Source organism: Ascidiella aspersa, chromosome 4 (assembly GCF_963924565.1).
Source record: "Ascidiella aspersa chromosome 4, kaAscAspe10.2, whole genome shotgun sequence".
Lineage (NCBI taxonomy): Eukaryota > Metazoa > Chordata > Ascidiacea > Phlebobranchia > Ascidiidae > Ascidiella > Ascidiella aspersa.
In genome coordinates, this window is record NC_139450.1 from 17,570,414 (window position 1) to 17,594,024 (window position 23,611).

The window sequence follows — 23,611 nt, forward strand, 5'->3', positions numbered from 1 at the left end:
CATATTCAAAAAAATATTATTCGATATATCAAAGCAAAGTAAATTTAAAAACAAATAAGTAAGTGTAACATATTTTGCAAATCGTCACGCGACAGTTTTCAACTAAAACACCAACCAGTTTACGATATACGAATTTCCCGGTTCCTAGCTGAAGTTCCCACACTTATTGATTGACCGTTTTGCCGTACCCCGCAACGATGGCAATTAGCAACGTGCGGATTGCTGGTTGTTTAGTACGACGTTTCACACAGGGATTTGGAATGCGTGCGCAAACTACATGATCATTAAAATTAGGCAGGTGTGTAAAAAAGAATTATCATTTGAGAAAATTTGTCGAACTTTGATGTACGAGAACCTATTGCGCTAAGAAACATACCAGTATTAACGGCAGTTTAACTGAACGAACCCACTTGACCCGGAATTATTTCAGTTTTCAATACCATGAAATCTACAATATTTTTGAATCAATTACCATTGTGTGTATCTGCTGAAGTTCGTTATAGCACATATAATATTCAGCAATGCTCACTTTTGCCCTTAATTTTAGAAAACAAAAAAGCGGTAAGGTGACACAGCAATACAGACTGATTTATCAACCAGGTTTAGATATAACTTTTATAAAATCCGTGTTGAAAAATATTACGAAATCATACATTCTGCTGTTTTTGACCTGATATTAGGATTTGCCACTCGACTAAGTAATTTGTTTGTCGTCTTACCATAATCTAATACCAAGCCACAAAGCTCACTTTTTAGACCAATATTGACGACAGATAAAATCTTGACCGATCATGCGTCGATCAGTAGATAACGAGATCACAGAAAGCCAACTCACCGCCTGTTAACTAAATCTCTAACCAACGCGTGGAATGAATGCTAGCGTTTTACAAATCCAGGCACGAAAGCTAAAAATATATAATATTGGGTCCATCTTCGACATTTTGTTGCTGTTGCGTTTTATCGAGACATATTTGGCTGTGTACTGTAGTTCAGTACGGTTGCGATAATGTTATAAACGAATTTGAACTACTAGAATAAAAAAATACAAATCTTTTGTCGATTTATTGCAAATGTAAACAAAAACCGTAACCGTCAGGCGTGAAATGGCAGGGTTATGTAAAAGCAGTGTAGTTAAGCAAAAATGACATACTCTTTGGCCATAGTGTAAAATGTAATTAACGTCACATGCTATGTCTACATTCGGCACGAGTTGAGTTGATCCTAGCAATGAAATAGAACGTTAAAACAACTGAAAAGTCGCTGGTTTGCTTAAGGAGTCCATCACGAAATTGCATTGTGGCTTTACAAAATTCTTTCTTTGGATCTAAGACAACCCAATTCCTTCAGCTGTTTTACAAAGAATGAACATCTTTCGCCACTTCGCAATTTCAATATCTATTCGAACACAGCACTAGGTTAACTCTCTCCCCAGCATCACATACCGGTTGTGTTTTTAAGTTCGCCGATTTCAACGACTCCCACATTATACATTCTTTAGTCAAGAAAAAATAAGTGTTTTTTGGAATCCACTTAAAACGACATTGAATTAAAAAGTAAGCAAAGCAAGTAATTTCATTTAGTATTATATGGCTGCTTTTAGGTATCATTTGATATAACAATGCCCACAATTTTACGACCTTTCCAAAGTTGAGTTCCTGTTTGACAGAATTTCTGCGTATACTAATGCTCTATCTAGAAACAGCATCGTGACAAATTATTTGTGGAATGCAGAATGGTTTATTTGCATAACGCAACGCGCTACAATAAGGCACATTTTGGTGAATGTCTCGACGTTCAAAGCTCGTCAGCAATACAAATAACGTAAGAAAAGAAAAAAGGACGACAAATCAAATAGAAAAGAGGCGGTAATTACAGACACGTTACGACGCACAAAGTTTTATATACAACTTTTAACCACTTTTAGGAAGACATTAAAGATGTAAATTGGCACTTTACAAGGAATTTTGAAAAAAATAAGTTTTTTTAAATGTTGTTATAGGTTTTACGGATAAGGCTGTATGCTAAACACAAATTAGGAAGGCGCAAAAATGACACAAGCTTTTGCAAACTTGCGTTGAAGGCACACGTTGAAGCTCCTTATATACGTCCTCACAAACAACGTTATTCTCTTGGCGGACATCCTATCCTGCTTCTCAACCTCTTCTTCGACGACAACTCGCCTGTTTCCATTGCATTACATATGCACATTCTTTAGTTGTTACGTCCTGAACACAGGTCGCTTCACGATCGACGCTAATCAAAGAATGCGATCGGTGGTTCTCGCTTCAGTGCACGTTGTCTGGTAAAAACATTGTGATTAGTTCTATTATCTGCAATATGTATACAGTTTAACTAGTTTTTACTAAATTTACTCGAAATATTAAAATCGTTCTATCAGCTACAGATTGTATACAAGAACGTTCTACTTAAACTTAAAATTCATTGTAAGTTGAACCTACCACGTTTGTGATGTCTTGAAAGGAAAGATTGCGGGCATTATTAGCGGCTATTTGCGTGCATTGGCGAGCAAAGTCGGCGTTATGATTTTTCGTGGAGTCAGACGCAGTGGATTCTGGCGATTGTTGTTTCTCCAACATGTCATGTAATTCATTTATGTAATCCACGGCGCGCAGCACAATGTCCAGGCTGGTAACCGGCTTGGACTTACAAGCTGGGATCACCTCTTTCAACTGGTGGTAGAGGGTTCTGTAATACAAAGGTATAAAGTTATACAAAGGGGCATTACGGTTTTATCTATCGATGCTTGTTTCAAACAAGGGTGTTAATAAAAGATACGTTTGGCAAACCAAAGTTTACAATTAACTGATTAGATTTAGGGAAACTGATATCACTTAAAATAGACCAATTCGAAAGCTTAGTTTACCTTAATTCATGCTTTTCCTTTATTTTCTTGACTTGGTTGAGCGATGTACGTTTCGCTCCTCGCTTTTGCTCGGAAATCCTGACGCATACGTTCATATTCTTGCAATTGAACTGACGCGATTCCAAGTCTTTATCGGTTTTGTAACAGTCTTTCGATGGACTAGCTTTCACCATGTTTGTTTATTGTTTTGTCGGCTTAGCTTGTAACAGCAGATATATGCGTCTTAGCAAGTGCGCTTCGGTATATATAGCTTCCTATCGCTTTTTTCTTCCCCCCAACCCGAAACACTCTCTTGCGTTCGTCCTTTCTTTTTCGTTGACGACGCGGGAGTAGCGACGGCGGCCGAACGTTGTTACGTCACTCAAATCCGCTCAGTCGACGCTGTAATCTCTCGCGAATTGGATCTGACCTCAAAGACGGTGGGTGGACGATGGTGAGACCGAACAAGCAAATATTGCCCTAATCCGCTGTTGTTACTTCTTGTTTCAATTCAACAAGCAATAAAACTAGCTACTGTCGCTGGTAATTGGGCGGCCGTTTCTCTGTTGTGTGCCGCCATCAAAGGGGATTAAATGTTAGAAACATGTCAAGACAGTGTAATATCGGGATCACGTTGTCTATTACTATAATGCACTCTGACAGCTCGTCACTGGAACGAGCCACTTTTAAAGAATACAGATCATGATGCAAATAAAAATCGTAATTTTAAAAACGAAATAACTTTCCATGATTAGAAGTTTGTGAAAAACGAACCTCTTTTTTTGTGAAATACGACCTCTGTTTGTTACTATGGTATACTAGGAATTAGGATAATACTAAATTACTATGGTGATACAAACCAGGGTTTTCTTAAACGCCAATTTGAAAATATATAGCACACGCTTAAAATGTATTAAATTTTATATATTGTTGCATTTTTACACCAAGCAATCATGATTGCCAACCCAGTACTATTTACATAAATATACGAAGAAACATTTCCCGTAAAACTTTTTTCCCAAGTTTCAAGTTAACTGCATGTTAAGAACACGTACACACTAATAGTGAACCATCTATAGCAATATAATACACGTTCGTTTTTAACACATGTAACACCGTGTCAGTTTTATGGCCTGGGATTCCGGCGAAGTCATAGATTCACATGGGGTCTAAAATGCGAACGCGCCCCTTTCCGGACGTTCGCTCTCTGGACAGGACGTTGCCACGACTCGTAAAACGCCGAAACTGCGCACAAATGTCATGCAATTAGGTAGCGTTGCGGGCGGAAGATGACCGTGGTAAATTTGCATAATCAATACACAACTGGGAACTGACTGTAGGTAGATGAAAGCCCGGGAGCCGCCCTTGTCACACTGGGGAGTCTATTCAGGATTTACGCCTCGCTTGCCTAATAAGGGTTTGAACTTATCTGAGCCTTGCACCAGGATATAAGACATGCGCGGTTGTCACGACAGCTTTAGGAAATGCAAATCCAGCTGAACTAGGATGAACCTAACATTGCTTTGACCTAATTTTGTACCAGCCAAGAGATAATAACCAAAACTTGTAATTTTTAGATAGAGGAAAAAATGAATGTGTTTTATTTATGCCGAAATGGCCTGTTTTACGTTGAAAAAACTACATGTGAAATAGCTGGGGCGGACAACTAATTTTCCACTATTCGTAAAATGCGTGTCACGTAGGTGTGAATTTAGCACTGGGTCGCTGTTCAATTGTCGTTTCAGTTTGCAAGTTATTGAGAAATTAATTTCTCACAAGCAAAATGTCACCAATGTTTAATTAAAAAAATAATGAATAAGCCCTTAAATCAACTCGGCAAACAAACAACTCCACGGCGATAATTTTAATTAGGCCACCGCCGTTGTCTAGACTCTAGTCTAGATTCTTTATGTTTCTTTCATTTTGGAACAACTAAGGCAAAAGAACGAAGGCCCCAATAAGGCATAACGATTTACGGTGGTATTTATATGTCCCAAAGGAACGCAGACAAGTAAGGAGTTGAATACGATTCGGGAGCGAAAGTGGCGCCAGATAGTCTTAGCGTTTGCGCGCAGACAAAAAAATGGTCGTTAGTGTTGATAGAAAATAATGATTTGCCACAGTGAAGAAAGTTTGTTTGGTTTTCCAGACCGGGAGCTACCTTTCAGACATCTTGCCGCCCATGTTTACAAGCGAAAATAAATCTAGGAAACATGTAATTTTTTCTAACGTTTTTCGTGGATCAGTGTGGAGTTAGCAATGCCATTATGTGATCTCCTTAATTAGATAAATGTCGCCTTAATTTATAACAGCTCTGTTTATACTAAATAAAGGCTTTTAAGGTTTTTGGGCTCAACACAAAGTGAATTATAAAAAAGTGTGACCATAAAAGTTATAAATGTCAGGAACGCGACAAATGTAATGGTAATCACACACTGTATTTTTTATGACGCGCCTGAGCTGAAAGTAACCATAACATGTTTTGACAAATTTTTATCCTAAGTATAAACTGTATTTTATAATTCAGAATACTTTTTTTAAAACATCTTCTAATCTGGTGGTTCCTAACATTTTTGTCGTCGCGGCCCCCTTACCTATTTTCGGCAGCTTACGCGACCCCCAAATTTTGGTGTATTACATATAATCCAGATTACAATCATATACAAGTTAGCAAAATACTGACATTTGTAGACAGTCTGCTTTACTTAGCAAAATTTCAGGATTTAGCCTATACACCATAAACATGCACAAGTACCTTAGGCTTAAGTTACGGTTTATGCTTTTTATGCGTAAAAAAACTTTTTGATCATGAATTAGAGAAATAGATTGTACGCCATAACGCATAGGACGTAACAATAAAAAATGTATTCCCTACGACCCCAAAGGCAACTTGAACAAAACAATAAGAATTAATTTACTTCAGTTTTTGAAAAACTAAAGCAATCTTTATATAAATCAAGAATATATTTAACAGCATCAATTTTACGTATATTTTTTTATTATCTCGCCTTACCGAAATTATTTAAGTTGGAAAAATGTTGTTGCAGAGGATACGTATAAAACGTTTTAGTGAGTGTCGGAAAACGGGTCTTCGCTGGCCAAATGACCACTATTCTATTTATATTAAACAAAACCAATAGACTAGAGAAGCCCGCTGCATGGTTTATTACTATTTCCAAAATACATTCATTAATAGCTAGTATATAAACGAAAAAGTCTAACGGGTGTTTAATAAATTTAATAATATTCAAGACAAATACAAAACCCGTGATCACCAGTCCCTACAGTTATCCGTCCTTCTATTGAAAAAAATGATTGATGACGTCTCAACTATAGCTTTGCTTCGGCCATTTGATTCAAAACAAGAGTTATGGTGACGTGATAAACACGACTGGTCCACTGCAGCAAGTGTCAGTAAATAGTAGTAGACTGGCGGTTGGTTTTATTCTTTGAACTGCTATTTTTTTAGTTCATAATGTTAATTTTTTTCCTTTAAAAATAGTTGTGGCTACCCATCAGACAACCTCTGGCGATTCCAGAATAACTATACTCTACTCTACACTTTCCGACCACAGCTAATTTATCGATTAAAAAATTGGCTAGGAATAATATGATAAAATGAGTTGCAACAACATTTTACTAAGGTATTAATATTTTTTTAATAATTCATATTTTCTGTTTGAGTATTTAACAGCCGAATTTTCATAGACGGTACACCAGCGGGATGATTTTTGTTATAGTGTTCTTTCATAGTGTTTTGCCTAAAAGAAAATACAAGGTTTTTAAATTGAAATGTTTGTTTTTATCGTTTGGTTCACAGGGTCGTATTTTGTGACTCGCACTACATAGCTTTTACAATGTGGGATGCTGTGTCGCACAGGTGTGAAAATAAACTTGGTAACTGACTACGCTACAAACAATGCGCAAGTGGCTTCGCTTTAATTTGCAATTACAACGTGATATCGCCTACTTGAAAGTTCCAGGTGTGTGCTGCCCCAAGTTATTGCGAATTCTTCGACTCGGGCATCACAATGGAAGACATAACATCGGCTCTTTTAAGAAACTCAAAGCACGCAAAGGAATGACGCCATAATGATACTTATGTAATGTGTGGTGTATAGATGCCTCCCGTGAGAAGACGCCGACCTGTCGCCAACCGCTTTTGTTCTTCTGTTGGTCGGCCTTCAGACCACCTGTCCGCATAGCGCGTTGTTTACAGGTTGTATGTAACCCGAAGTTACAGGTTACAGGGAAACAATTAAATTTTCGTCAATATCCGATTCCAATTAAAAGTATCGGTACTCTTCCGATTTAGGTATTCTATCGGCGCCGATTGGATAAAAAATCCAAGTATAAGTTTGTTCGACTTGTGCGAGTTTGGGCCTGTTATAGGCCTGAATATTTGCTGACCCAAACCAGCCTAATACTGCAATTGTCTTTCTGCTCAGTATAGACATGGTCCATTTTAATTTAGCCAGACTAATGTGACGGAAAAAATAAACAAATACGTTGGAAAAAATAATAAAAGTTATTTATTAGAATGAAGTGCCGGATATGACTTAAAGATCGGTGCATTTTAGTACCCGAAAGGTTGGAAAACACTGGTCTAAAAGTTAGGTGGCAATATCCGCATATAGCACTCTAAAATTGTTTAATATGTCACAATTACACAATTTTTACGTTTAGTGTCAGGTTGAAACAATGATATTCATTGCCATTTTAGAATATATAATTTGACACGGCACAACATGCCAGAGGGTGCACGACGGGGTTGAAAAGATTTTTTCAAATGGTAAAAAACGTACGGTACTAAAACGCGGTTCGGGGGGATGTCCTGGTGCGAATAAGTGCGATCAACACTGTACAGTGTGGTAAGGAAGTATTCTGTCATATTTATATCACTCTTTGTATATGGCCGTATTTGTCCTAATTCTAAATAGAGAAATCAGGTGGCACTGTATAAAGACAAATTGTATTTGATTCTCGACAAGCTTTCGCACAACCGTGCTTCATCAGGTCAAAGTATAAATGAAAACAATTAAAATGCACGTAAAAGCACAGGCGCAAGTAAAAGGCGATAAGAATGGTGACGTCTAACATATCCACAGGTACATGCTCGCAAAAGCGTGTTACTGACGCAAAAACAATTATGCTACGATGCCTGCGCTTTAAGGTACGATGGGTGTAGTACAGCCTGCTATGAGGTGTAGTGTGACATAAAGCCCAAATGCCGATTGAGCCCCACATTAATGGCATCGAACTTTTTAATTATGTTTTGTTCGACTGTGAGCCTCGCTTGGGTGCCGTTACTTACTTTTTTGATCACCGAAACTCTAAGGTCTTTTACACTGTGTGATCCTTGGTTAAAATGTTCGCCGACCGGTTTCTCCATATGTCCATGCCTTATGTCACTTTTTTTTTATGAGGCTCACAGTCGAACAAAACATAATTAAAAAGTTCGATGCCATTAATGTGGGGCTCAATCGGGATTTGGGCTTTATGTCACACTACACCTCATAGCAGGCTGTACTACACCCATCGTACCTTGAAGCGCAGGCATCGTAGCATAATTGTTTTTGCGTCAGTAACACGCTTTTGCGAGCATGTGCCTGTGGATATGTTAGACGTCACCATTCTTATCGCCTTTTACTTGCGCCTGTGCTTTTACGTGCATTTTAATTGTTTTCATTTATACTTTGACCTGATGAAGCACGGTTGTGCGAAAGCTTGTCGAGAATCAAATACAATTTGTCTTTATACAGTGCCACCTGATTTATATCACTGTATCTGATTATAAGAAACTATTAATATCACAGAGAAAGAAGACCAGGGGTCGACAGCCTACGGACAACGGACCGGGTCCTTTTTGTTTTCAAACTGACACAAGATTATTCCCCATATTTTTTGTCTTTACTATGTTATTTCTTCGATCAACAAACGTAGTTTTGCCAACTGCGAATATTTGAATTCATTTTATTACGCTTTGCACAACTTTATTGCGTCTATTAAATATGAATTTATTACCAAAATAGTCCTACTTAAATGACATCTTAAATTAGAATAGGCCGAAAAAAAATAGATTTTATAAAAAGTTGCCGACGTCGGGAATAGAAGTGATTAACATAAAATTATGTGTATCACATACGTTTAAAAAGTTGTTAAAAATATTCGTGTAAGGAAATCTTGCGATAAGAATCCCTTTATTAAAAATTAAAAGTAATCATTTCAATGTATAAAAGCAACGCCCAACGTGGGGCTCGAACCCACGACCGTTGGATTAAGAGTCCAACGCTCTACCGACTGAGCTAGCCGGGCGACAGTTCGACGCTGCGAAAATACATCTATGTATTTTCTAAATAAAGGGCCTTGCTGTTAACGTTTCGAAATAGTCTTCTGTGGATTATTTAATTGTGCAACATCACATTTAAGGTTTACAACAGCTATCACAGCTTAGAACTGACTGCTTAGAGCCTTAGATTGATGATAATCCTTCTCGACATAGGCAAGTTCAAATAGAAGTAGGCCTATAACCGTTAATCTGAACAACACCTGGCGCAACTGGGTTCGTTTACCAAACGCAGCTGTGTGAGTCAAACAATATGGCGTTTACGAGCAGCTAAAACGCGTAAAATCGATGATCAAGCCTGGACCCATCTTTTCAACGCATCAACAACAGCACTATTGTGTAAACAACAAGCATGATGCTGGTTTGTGTTACCGATGAATTCCGGCTGGATTGTAACGCTTTCGTTGCAGGCCTAGTTATCAAACTGTTATTATTTTTTTAAATTGTTACAAAACGTCTATACAAAGATGAATTTTAGGTTAAACAATCTAAAACAGTCAAACTTGCGTGCCATGAACGTTCATTGACGGTGTCACCTTACATGTTGCCGAACGTATCTGAAACTTATCCGTGTGAGGCGTGAGGTGGTTCTGAGTAAGTTAGTGGGAAAACTGACGACAGCCAGGTGTATACCAGACGTACCCGTCTGCGAACAACGCCGTACAACTATTGAAGCGTCCGGCATCTTTTCACAGTACACGATATGTTACGAGGAATGCTATTGTGCCGGGGCAAGGATGATTAGCTTTCACAGGCATTCGAGACACACCTGGCGAGCCCAGCGTGCAGTTACAAGCGGTTGCCTAACACATAATTCTTTGTTTTTTTGCTGAAGTGATATGCTGTACAAGGGCACATCAAAGTTGTTGACACGAAATATTGTCCGAAAGCCAATATAATATTGTTGTAATGTAAACATAAACCCAATTTAATTAGGATTATCCCTAACGTGTAAGATTTTATTTTAAATCGATTTTTTTTCATCATCTGTTGACATTCAAATCGTTGTTTTAAATGCTGCAACATCTAGAGTTCTAAAGTACAGCAAAAGTTGATTTTAAAATGCTAAAGAAATGCAATCAAAAAACTTTTACCTTTCACGAGTTTAAACATCGTAAGATGATTTAATTCTAACGTTTAGTTGTTTAGCGCGTTGTAATATGTATATGCGATGCCCTGGTACAAGAAAGAGTAAGTAAAAATACACAAAATACCGATACAGTCTGTTGGTTTAAAGCTGTAGATGTGGACGAAAACAAGATTGATTGTAACATTTCTAACGTACAGTCGCATACACCTGGCAAAGGGACGTCGGATTAACAATCCTGAAATAATTACGCAACAAAGGATGACCGAAAAGGTTAACTCACTGCGGTTTTCATTTGCATTTCTAACGTACGGATGCCTTACACGAGCGTAACGGCGTGAGGTGTATTAGTTGCACTGTTCATATCTTCGAGGGTTCCAGCTGTAGATTATTACGATATAAAATAAGTGCGCAAAACATAATTGACGCATATCCTGTTGGTGAATTTCACCCCAATAATGTCGGCGGTCGTTCGGATGGAGAACGCTGTTTCTCCTGTACAGAGAAAACACCTGTGTTAAAATTTAGTAAAGAAGATTACGACGTAACTCAAGTTTACGAAATAATAAATAAGGGTAATTATTTCTATGGCGGTACAATGATAAATCAAATATAGCACAAATAAATGTGCTATCCTCAAATATTCCTATCACAAAATTACCATATTTCTACCATATTCAAACAAGTAAAACAACTTTGTAGTTAATAAAGAATGAACTGTGAGCCATCAAATTGCGGTCACGTGTGCTTACGTTGTAGAAAAGTGATAAAGTCGGAGCTTTTGAATACTGACAACTATAAGGTACAGTTTTTATTTCCTCGATTAATTGTTCTGGATATAAAATTCCCGATAATAATTCTGTTATCCACTTTTTTGTCACTAGAATTTTTATAAAGCTATAATAAAAAAATGTAAAAATAATAGCGATTGGTTCGAAATGTTTTTTCTGCGTAACAAGTTGCAAATCTTTAACTTATTGCGATATTGTTTATTGAGAAACGTAACCAGCAATAAATGTTGTGTGCTTGCAAATTTTTGGACATCATACAGCAAAAGGGCCGTAGATGTTGAACTGGTTCTGAGTACTTCATGCGTATTTTTATCTTTTAACTTCATATGGCTATTACAAAGTTGTTCCACTCAGTAAACATATTTTTAACGCGAGCTTTTATTTTTTTCTAATTTGGTACGACTTGTGAGCGAAGGCGTGAAATGCGCCATCGTGGGATGATAATTGATCGTTTTGTTAGGAAATTATTCACGCCTTCGTAAAAAGCTTGACGCGAGTCACACCTGTAGTTCGAATTAGTGGAAGATAGCTCGAACAAAGCCCAGCTGCAACACGGCAAAACAGCTTCACAATCTAATTATTCGCATGACGAGACCGATGACAAGACACGACCCTACAAGTTTAGGTCGCGGCACGTGTCGTCTGTAATTTCAGTAGCTTTTTGAAAGGGTTTACTGATGAGTTTAACAGCACAACACACTTTTAACAAATTGTTTACGGAACGAAAGGGAGTTAATCAAGTATTGTTTATGCTTCACTATTTAAAATTATGGCAACGCCTGCCCAAAACAATAACGGCCAGATAAACAGCTTGTGAATGTTTGACAACAGGGCAATCAAACGCGCCCCTACCAAGTCATAACCTGGCCTTCTCCAAACTTGGGCCAACAAAGGTTGGGCCAGACAGGCTGGCGCCAGCGCACCTGGGTATACAGCGCTTGGCAAGAGCACATGTTTCAGGGGCTTCATATACGTTGTGGTTGTATTGCAGTGTTAGCCCATTCCATGTCGCTTTTATCGCCAACCAACCCAGGATGGTTTTCAACAAACAGGTGCTAATGTAAAATACACAATTCCGAAAAAGCGGGCATATGCGAAGCTGTAAATTACACGATCTGGGTTTGGCACAATCCTTTCAAGATACCGAACGGCGGCGACGAAGTGGCGTTCAATTGCGGTTTGTAGCACAAATGTAACTCACAGCCGCGTTTGATTTTGCAAGTTCAACAACTTATTTTCAATCTTTTAAGATTTATTCGAGTGAACGCAGACACAACAGGTTATCACTTTTAAAATCATTATTTGCCCAAAGTGACTTGACGCAACGAAGTTCTAAGTATAAAATGATTTGCAAAAGATGCGTTGGATGACTAACCCAATTTATATTTGTCACAAATCCGCTTATGGCGATCCAAATAGTAATTGTGTCTATCCAAAATAAACTACAGAAGAACAAAGCGGCCATGACTAAAAATTTTAGACATTTTCAGGCGGTTCTATATTCAACTATACTGAAATAAACACAAATTTTGTTATAACAGCTTTACATTTTTCCCCTTTTTCGAGTGTCTTCTACAAGTTTTTATAATACAAAAATATAACATAATTTAATATGTCAACAAACACTATTTTATATGAAACGACCAACAAGTTTTCGAAGTAAAATTGTTGCAACATAATGTAAAACCCACACTTAGATAGGACGCAGATATATTTTTGGAATTCGTGTTATCGGTTTAGCTGGTTCTTGTTGAAGGTGGCGTGGGCAATAAATTGAAGTCGAGCGGTTGTGGTCTTGCGCTCAGCTGGTCCTCCGCGCCGCTGTAAAAATAACCTTACCGCCAGCACCAGTTAGATTCAGACTTGCTGGCGTCGGGCCGCACCTGGAATCATTCGGCGATGGAGAAATCGACGACCAACGGCAATGCGTGCTACCACAGTTCGTTAATTTGCCTCAAGGTTACGCTGGAATGTTTTGAGCGATTATTTTGTTAAATTTTACGTACTATGTAGGTGAGCTCTCGAGGAGGTGTCGCAGCTGTACACCATTTCGTTAAGGCAACCCTTGGTATAACGCTTAATTTATTTTTCAATTGTTTATCCTTTTTAAACAAACGGCGATTTTATTGTCAGAAATCAAATTGGTTTGTTTAGTCGAACAAGTTGGAGCTTGCATCTCCCATAACCCAGATTCCAACAGTTTGCTAAAAAGTTTACCGATCACCTGAAATAGCTTTCCCGCTGGTCAAGAATCGCTCTTTATAATATTTTACGTCACATATTCATTGCTTACGTTACAAGTAACGTTTGCTCTACATTTGAATCTGAATCTGGTTAGATTAATATTGACGCAAGTTTTCAGTAATAATTCTCTCAAATTTAAAAAATGCAGCGGCAATTATGAAAACATGGCTAACAATAATTAAATTCGAATTTTTAATGCTAATATCTTATGTTTTGATTACTTAAATTGGGTCGCCTAGCTTCTTGCACTTAATATTTGAAGGAATGAGAAAAAGGTTAAGAAACACAGGCCTAGCTAAACGCAAAATTACATAAAAATATCAAGTCATGTAAAAATTGCTTAAGAAAGTAATACAAAGTTTTTAACGAAGTAATAAAGTAGTTACGTACTTTGACTCACGCCTAATTGTGATTCCCTACCAAAACATAATTTTTTGTATGGCCAAAAAAAGAAACCAAAGCCCACAGTTATTTTAACATTAAACCAAATGTACAGCGTTCTCTATTACCTTTTACGGATAGTAAAATGTCTTTTGATAATTTTGATAAAGGATTCAATCACAGCTATCGCATTTAGATTTATAAGGAAGATATTGCGGTAATGCCATGAATCCAGTCACATGCGGCATGTCGTGGGTAAGAATGTTTGACTGTAAGTGAACGACCGCACGTGCAGCTATACCGCAACTCAGTCTTTCACGCCTAATGGATTCCCATTGCTACAATTCGTGGCGCCTTCGATTGGCCATTAACACCTGTTTGTTACGGCAAGAGTAAATGTACTTTGACCGATCGTGTCGCGGGTATCAAGAGATTTTGTAAGCAATTTGTTTCTTGTGTGCAAAACAAACATGAAATAATCGGTCTGATAATGAACACGCTATAAGTATAATAAAAGAAAACATTTAAAAAAGTTTTCTTTGTAGCTAACAAATATATGTTTACTTATATCTAAAAAAAAAGGCAATGCTCATTAACAGTAATAACAGGTCAAACTACTAATATCCTAATTCGTTGATAAAACTTTGATATATATTTGTTCAGCTTGTTGACTAAATTAAAAAAATACGGTATTATGCTTCCATGGCGTCTAAAGGTTTACGGTACGGGCGTCGCTGTTACAAGACGCATTTCTCAAACAAAACCTCCTTAACCGCTGCGAAAGTCACGAAGTGCATATATGTATAATTCAGCTAAGGAGACAATTGATTTCGCGCCCCAGGATTGACTTACGAGCTCCCCAAGAAGCAGTTTCGTCACTACTAAGTGGAATTCACGCCCGGGCGGCCTGTTTGTACACGTGACAAAACATTGCCGAGTTTTCAAGACCAACAAAGAGTAGTTTGCACAGAGGACACTACGCGAAGCCCTTGCGCTTGTAATAGAAGCCATTTAGCCAACTGCTTGTCGTCAAATGAAATATTTTTATACAACCCACAGAGGTTTTGTATTGAACAAACTATTATAACAGAAAGTGCAGACCCTAATTATTAAAATATCAACCACGTGTTGGCTTTTAACTTGGTCGTATATCACCAGAACATTAACTGCGAGATTGCACTCTATGCATCAAACGTAAAGCAACGTTTTTTTAAAACTGGCGATAGCACGCAGCTGTTGAAAACGGGAGTCAAGTTTGTGCAGCTGAGTCGTTAAATCGATCCAAACAAACACACACGATGCTTTTTCTGGCGCAAACCTACCGAGGCAATGCAAACGAATTGATTGCATAAGCTCTAAGCGGCCATGTGTTACGGCGCGTTGTGGGTGTAAAAACTTCAAGAGGTTCTAAACTGTTTTTCAAGAAGTTATGAACTGTTTTAAGTTATTTAATTATTTAGTTTGTTGATAAATACACAGTTTAAAAAACGGTTCACGTCGCGACCGTATTCCCAACCGTAAAAATAAACAAAACTTCAAAAAAACTTCTTATTGTATATCTACTTCGACATAATCCACAGACTATAGCTATCGGTTTTGAAAAATCAACATGTAGAGTACTTAAATTACCTTTTTAATTAAAACAAATAAGTTAAAGATTGTTTTAATAGTAATTATGATTTCTTCCTAACTTAAACATTTTAGAATTAAAAATCCAGACGAACGCTTAGCCATAATAGCTTCAGGCCAGGAAATACGAAATGAAACATTAAGTTCATAGTAAACAAGATAAACCCATTGTTGTTGTCAATATACACATCAGCCGGTGTAAGGCGGTAAACGGATTTTAGTTGAAACGATTTTATTTATGCGATGTATTTTCTTGCCCCACCCTTTACGTATTTTGTTGAACCACGCAGTGAAAAGAGTATCACCTGTTTAAATTAGTTTCGTATAAAGTGATTGGTCGTTTTATGTACAAAACTTCATAAAAACTCAAAAAACTCCCACAGAGCACTTTGCAAAATGTACATTGTACAGGTTTGCAAGCTGGTCCGGATTTTGCCTTTGAGATACTTATTTACCAGACCATTAGAAAAGTATTTAATTTAAACATATATACTTCAAATATAAAATATTTAAGTTTCCGTTATGTTACGGAATGTTTTGCAAGCTTGGTTTACGAGTTTGAATTTTCTGAAGGGGTATCATATAATTTAAATTTACTCAGATAATTTTGACGATTTTTGTGATGAAAATTAGTTGAATGTTAAGTCGAATCGGAAAGTACACCACGTTGTGTCTTTGACTTGTTTTAAGTACGTGTATTAGTAAAAGGAAAGAAATCTTTTGGTCAACTTAAAACGATAAAAACAGCATTATTTGTAATCCAAAACAAAATATTAAACAAAGGGATCTTCACTAACAACATTAAAAACTCTAGCGTTTACGGAATCCCAAGGGATTTTCTAAAGGGGCAGGTGCTTATGTCAGAATAATAAAAAAGGGAAGTTCGTATCTACAAACGAAACTTGTGTCGCAATGTTTCCCCGCATAATCGATTTCGATTTCCCGTATTTTATGCGTTTCGTAAATCAACTGAGTATCAAACGCTTGGCGCCGCGCCTTCTCCTCCCGGGGATCGATATCAAGACGGCCCACATACCCACTGCGATGAGACCAAAGCGAGAAGAGTTACTAGTCGCCACAATTATCGCGTCATAACGGTAAAACAACTATCGATAGACCATTTTCCTTCCCACGCGTTGACCATCTGCCCCGAAGAGCGCGCGCCGCCGCAATTGTTTCGTCACAATGCTCAGGGGAAAACACCAGGATGTGAGAAAACGCAAACGGCGTTTAACCACTTGTGTGAAGTTTGAATTTTCACAGGAATCCCCAGGGGCCTGTGTTCGGAAGGAACTTTCCAGTTCTCACGTAATTCCGCGACGAGGGACCAATAAAACTGACGACCGCCAGTTTAGCCCTTTTAGAAACGATTTAAGATTTTTCAATTTTAGAATTTTTTTAGCGTTGCAAATTAGGAATCTATCTTGGGTTTTCCGACACCTGTCATGGTTACTAGTTTTTTGTTTAAAGTCATGTGCGAACTAATACTTGCGTCCCACCTTTTATAAGTGATGCTTCAATTGCCTCTCAGTCACATTAACTAAAGATGATACAAGCTCGTATCGAAACGTCTTAATAATCAAGATGATGTCGATCTACTCGACCTTTTTGGCTTTGCTATTTATTATCAATTTTATGCTACATTTCATAATAAGGTTCAGAGGTTAGTTTGTATAGCAATTTTTAACGTGTAGTTGATTAAAATTGCAGTATGTTCAATCTAATTTTATAAAACCACTATCCACCAGACACCATATTGATAGTTTTCTGATTGCTCTTTTGCGACACTTAACGGTGAATTAAGTACTCTTCGCTAAAATATTTACAATCTAAAATGCCTTACGCCTATATAGCTCCATTAGAATGGCTCTGGATCTTAAGTTGCGTGAGTACACGTTTGCCATGGGAAAAAAATCGTATAACCTGTAACAAACAAAAACAAATTGAGAAGCTTTTCCTAGGTTAAAAGTTGTTTGGCCGGATTTGAGTTTAATTAGGTAGGCTAATACTCCAACATTTAAGTTATTTTCTTTAGTATTATTCTGGCATAATAGTATTATTCTGGCATAATAAACGACTCCGTAAAGTTCGACTCATCGGCCCTAAACTATAGGTGTGCATAAAACCTATTTTTTTTTATTACCGTAGGCTACCAGTTGATTGTCAGGACACTTTAATTCTTATTGGGATAAAGCCGTTTTTGGTGGCATGTTTCATAAAACATTTTAAGTAACAGAAACATTGTTTTTTTGTGATAAGAAAAGTAAGGTAACTTAAAATTCTGGGGTCGACGTAGATAAATTTTTAACAGGTTTCCAACTCGCGACGTTTCGATGCTGAATTTAATAAAATAGGTTTGTAACGATATGTTCCGATTGAGGAACCCTTTGGAGCAGTGGTCGGCAACCGCCGGTCCGCTAGGAGTTTTACCGGTCCGCACCACGGTAACCGAATTAAAATATTTTTTTATACCCAAACCGTACTTGCGCAACCTGGTATTTTTATATCTGTGTATGCACGGATGGTGCTGCACCAATGTTTGTCCGTCTATCTGGTTTGACAGTTCTGGTAAAGGAGGTCGATCCAGAGTGCGACGCCAATCATTGTGTCAACCACAGAGAAATGCTTGCTAGCCGAAAATTATTACTGGAGCTTTATCGTGTATTCGACGATATAGTCAAAAAGATCAATCACATTAAAGCACATGCACTTAACACCCGACTGTTTAAGAAGCTAAGTGTGGTCATGGATGCACCACAATATGCCGATTTTGCACATAAAAGTAGAGTGGCTCGCACGAGGAAATCATGAAACAGGGTGATTAAATTACGTGAACCACTGTACCTTCAGATCGCATTCAGATCTGGCATGCGCTAAGAAATGTAACGCGTTAACAAAAAGTTATTTCAAATGCTTCAAACTTTAGCAGAGACAAAACGAACCCTGAGCTGGCGCTCCGAACTTGTAAGCAGTCACTTGTGTGTTCTTTTACTAGAGTTCAAGCGCTAAATGCCATAGGACCGCAAATAAATGGATCCGCAATCCACCCCTAAGTACATCACTAACTCCCCTAATAATTCCAACACTAACGCATTTTCTAACACCACCCATTACCCATCAATAACCCCAAACAGGACAAAAAATCCGGTGCCAAACCAGCGGCGCCGTTCAGACTAGGGCGTCCAAACATAGTCACCAAAACGGCCGATGCCAGACCGATGCCCCCCAATAGTGCTATTTCCTATACCCACAGGTTCGGGCGGTTTTTTTTTTTTTTTTTTTGGGCGGACCTATTTCGATGAATTTAGGCCTAACACCGATGATTTAAGACTTATGCTGATGAATAGGCCTTATTTCGATGAATTTAGAACTAATTCCGATAAATTTAGGCTTTATTCCGATAGATTTAGGCCTTATACCGATGAATTTAGGCCTTATTCCGACACATTTAGGCCTCATTCAGACGATTTTGATCTTATGCTGTACTGGGTATTACTGCTATTATTTTAGATTATGTCGTTGGTCCTAATACTTAGATTATGTCGTTGGTCCTAATGGTTTTATAGATTTTTCTGCTTTAGGTATTGTTGCTTTTTAGGTCTTATTGTGTGTTCCCCTGATTTTTCTAAAATATTAAACACTCTTTAAAGCAGTTATTTTCACACTTTTTTAGGTTGCAGCATACCAAAAATTTAAACAAATTACGACATACTTTTTAGAAACAGCAATATCACAACTTGAAAATTGCCCTTAGCTCTTTTTTAGTGAAAGCGTCGTGAACACTTTTCACTCTCCTAAAGTTATGCCAAATAAAATTTTACGCTTAACGTGAAAATAATTCATATGTTTACTATGTGAACTGAGCATTAAGGACTTTAAAAATTAAAATTACAATTATTGCCAACGTAAACTTAACCAAGTAAATGCAATTTTACGCAAACTTGAACAAGATAAACGCACTATTTTAATACCCTTAACGTCCATTTGGTTTATGCGTTTTATACAGGCGTGAGGTGAACGCACTATCACTCCCAACACAAACGTTGTGCCAATTTAACCTAATTTGCACAAATCTTTTGTGTAGCCCATGGGTCTCTTAAACTTAATTAAAAGATATTATTGATAGCAGTGCCCTTTTAAAATAAACAAGCGCTAAACACCGATATAACGTCATAAATTGAGACTCAAAACTTCTGTTTATGTAGCCTACATTGCCACAAACCATGAACGCCCCCACGGGGGGCAAGAAGGGCACTTGCCCACCTCTGGAATTTTAAAATGCGATTATTAATATTTGTTAAGTGTAATATGTAATACTTATGAAGGTTATGGAACAATATTAATTTGAATATCAATTTGTATTGATATTAAATCGTATGAACATATTAATATCATAGGTACTGAAGTTAAATTAAGTGGAAATAGTAATATTGCGCCCCCTGGAAAATTCTCGGCGGGCGCATCTGCTACAAACACACATTTTTACAAATACATTTAAATAAGACAACTCGCCTAGTATTTCGTCGCAAAAATTTAAGACTAGTTATTTTGGGTTAATTTTTTTTTAAGTCTCGCGTGCTTGACTATACACCTTTATTTATAATAAAAATAAGTTATTCTTCAATATAACCTCTCGAACCGCATTACTTATAGTTAAATATTCTTAAAAAAGCAGAGAAGTTTATCTATTGTGTTTACTTTAGAAGCTGCTTGATTTTTTTTTAGTATAACAACCAAGAATCTTTGATGCAACAAGTTGGTAATAAGCGCCTTTCGTGTAAAAATAAAAAAAAAATTAAATTTTAAACACTCATTTTTTTTATTAGATTTTTGTTTGATTTTTTTTCTTATGCACTAAAAGTTGACCTAACCAATTTTGGCCGTGCTTCCCCAGATATCTCCCTAATACAAGTCTGTAGCTAAAGAACACAAAAACAACGGTTTTATCGGTTAACAAAGTATGCGTAAAACTGATCTGGATATCATGCGACAATGTTAAAACACTATCTTAACGTTTTGTTATAGGAATAAAAAATATGTTACATTAGTACAAGAATGCGTCAGAGACCATACCAAATGGATTTCCATTCACCATTTTTCAAGCGTCTTTTTTCTAAATGCCCAAACTCCGCACGCGCAACTGTCATAAATGCCTTTATTTTCAAACCTGAAATATTTTACGCAAGGGTTTCGGCAATTGACAGCAAATAGTTTGCAACGCGGAAGAAGCGAAAACATACAGGCAAATAAGAGTAACACAATCAGTGTACAGTGGTAACGGACAGCAGTGGGCAATGGGCATATGTTCTTCGAAGCGTACACTGACAGCTGCCAGAACCCCAGGAGCGAATGGCAGGCCGCGATATGTCGGTAAGCGAATTGGCGGCAAATTTTAAAACGGTTAAATCGATTGATGGAAGGATGAGGCGCACGCGACTCGTACATTATGGGCTGTTGAACAGGCAGATGTTGCCGCCTGATGTAACAGAATAAAACGGACGCTCGTGCGCCCTTATGACATATTGTTGCAATTAGTAAAGAAAGCACGCCAAATGTCGTTCACGTACCATCATTCGATCGATTATATAGCGATGTTGGTCGTCCTGCTGGTCCGTAACATTAAGGTGTACTACGTTGAGTAACACAGTAAATGCTTTATAATGTTATATTTATTTTTAAAGCTAGGAGCTTATTGAAATATTATTTAAATGCTTTCATTCCTACGTTGACCTAATGAAGCACGGTTGGGCAAGAGCTTGTCAATACGTAATATAACGTAGTTAAATAGTGCCATCTGATTGACAGATTTCAAAGTAGTCAAAACGGCAATCAACAAAGATGGGCAATTTGGCATACTACGGGTAGTAGGAATCATATGTCATGATTTATAACAAACAAACAGATGACAAACGATAACACTTGACACAGTGATGCATGAGAGACTACGATATTTATTATTTTGTATGGAGTTGTAACGCATATATTACATATAAAATGAAATTTAACTTTTGTTTGCGATTGTAGGAGACTGGACAATTAATTTGGTTCGAGGTTAATTGCCGATTAAGAAGATAAATTGGGTTTTATGGAGCGTAAAGCCATTGCCTCGTGCAAAGCAATAATCGACATTGCAGCACAGGTCGTGAGAAATTGGCGGGATTCTCATTGTCGTGTTCGAAATTTCGTTTAACTACACCTACAAAAAGTAAGTCGCGTATACAAACAATGGCTATGTGGGACACTTTTACAGGGAATCTTAAGAGGCAAGTGAAAATAGCGTGAGAACGGGAAATTGTGACCGTATTTTTGATATTTTATTCATAGGTTGTGCATTTTAACCACCGCCAAAGAATGTTGTAGACTCCACTAAAGCCTAAACGTTTACTTCTCTATAAACTGCAAATCATTCATGTTTATTTACAAACAGACGAAAGCCTATATTTCTGTACAAACCATATTCACAAGAGATGAAACTGGTCCATCAGTGGATAAACATCGACCTGCCTACAGCTTACCAATGCAAAACTTTGTTATAATATTATTTCATAAACGCTTTGCTAAATGATTTAGCTGAGCCTATAAAAGGTATCTTGCTAAATAGGGCTGCATAAAATATGTGTAATTTAGAAAAAAGTCAAGTTCCAGACTGAAATATCAGAAAAACTTGAATGGTGTATGCAGGGATTATGTATTTCAATTGAAACGCAGCTGGTTGTGCCGCAGTGTTCCGTCTCGAACCGAGAAACAAAGAAGTTGTAATCTCTTGCTTGATGTGCCTTGTTTTCAGGGGCAGACGGCCCGCGGCGCGCTTGTTTGTCTAGTGTGAGAAAATATGCTCGAGTCTCACCAAAGAAAAAAGCTCGGCGTCTGCTCGGCGTCTTATAAAGGCAAGCCCTTCAGCAGTTGTTCCGTCACTACATCTACTATTGTACATTAGAGTTTGAATATCGAGTGTGAGCTTATTATTATTATTCAACATGGCAAAGTCAATATCGTCCAAGAAAAACAAAACGAAAAGCTGCGAAGTACTTAGTGTTTCCAGCAAGTCCAAGGCAGCGATCAGAAAAAAATCGGCGGCAGCTTCAGAAGAACCACGTCTTGTAAACCTGATGGAAAAGTTGAAGGAAGCCGTACCAAGTCTACAGGACAAGACTCCAAGCAACGTTTCGTCACTAGACATTATTCAACACGCCATATTTTATATTCATGACCTGTGGTCAGCCCTTGATGTCGAAGAAACCAGCAAATTAACGGAACCACGATCGCACCAGGGCTCGGCTGTTAATTTACCCACGGAAGTTTGCTAAAATAACAGGTGGGCAACGTGTTAAAATAACATCGATAAAACGCTACATAACAAACGCTTTAACATATAATACCATACTGTATCTAAAGAAAAATATTTTAAATGCCTTAAAACGAAATATTCTAAGACAGATTAAGCAAATATTAACAAAATCCACATACAGCAATTCGAACGTAAATTATATTGAAGAACTTTGTATTCCAGATTAGTCCGACGAAGGGGGCAACAGAACTAGCGAGAAGTTTCGCGAACACAGCATCGCGAATTTCTAAATTGTTCCTGTTCACCGTCGACTGACCGAATTGCGTTCGAACACAATCGTATATCGAATCATCTTTTTTATTACGTTCAATGTTTTTTCTTTACACAGTTCTATTGTATTTCACTTGTGTGTTTTTGTGTTTTTACGTTTTCACGCCATTAAACGCAATATTGTTGATTTTTTGCTTTCAGTAATAAACTTTTCAAACACCACTTTCTAGTCTCGAGAGTATTTATCAGTTTAGTACTGTAGCGTGTCGTTTAATTATAAGATTCGCGACATACGAGTTGCGTCCCTTTGTGTCTCGTTTGTACAGGCCATATCAAATTAAACTACCATCGATTGGATGCCATCCAAATGTAATGTTTTTTGCCACGCCACTGAACATTTTCTAGTTTATTGTCAAGGATACTCTAACATTAGAAAGAATCTTAAACTAGTTTTTCATAAGCTAAATGTTCCATATAGAATCTCATGCTTAATGAAAAGAGTATTACAGTCGGTTACGAACTGAATTGGTATACTAAATTCTGTTCGCAGATTGTGACAAATGATTTGATTGTCGATTCTTATTGCACCAAATAAACCAAGATAAACAAACTCGATTAAACGGTCTGCTGTGAGGTTGTGTTTTGTGCGCCTATATGGTGACCGCCGACGTAAACGAATTTTTTCTTGACGAATTCTCACACAACGTTTAGC

At 37.5% G+C, this 23,611-nt stretch overlaps 1 protein-coding gene and 1 non-coding gene across 2 annotated transcripts; both read right to left on the reverse strand.

Moving 5' to 3' along the window:
* Positions 1 to 1,720: 1,720 nt before the first annotated feature.
* On the reverse strand, positions 1,721 to 3,088 carry LOC146148469 (uncharacterized). Its single transcript, XM_083387754.1, has 3 exons — positions 2,885 to 3,088; positions 2,460 to 2,706; positions 1,721 to 2,299 (listed from the first exon to the last, which is right to left on the reverse strand). The coding sequence occupies exons 1-3, from the start codon at positions 3,055 to 3,057 to the stop codon at positions 2,258 to 2,260; spliced, it is 462 nt and encodes a 153-aa protein (XP_083243880.1). The 5' UTR covers positions 3,058 to 3,088; the 3' UTR covers positions 1,721 to 2,257.
* Positions 3,089 to 9,105: 6,017 nt separating this feature from the next.
* Positions 9,106 to 9,178, reverse strand: Trnak-cuu (transfer RNA lysine (anticodon CUU)). The gene has a single exon. It is a non-coding gene; the product is annotated as a tRNA-Lys (tRNA).
* Between the last annotated feature and the right edge of the window lie 14,433 nt (positions 9,179 to 23,611).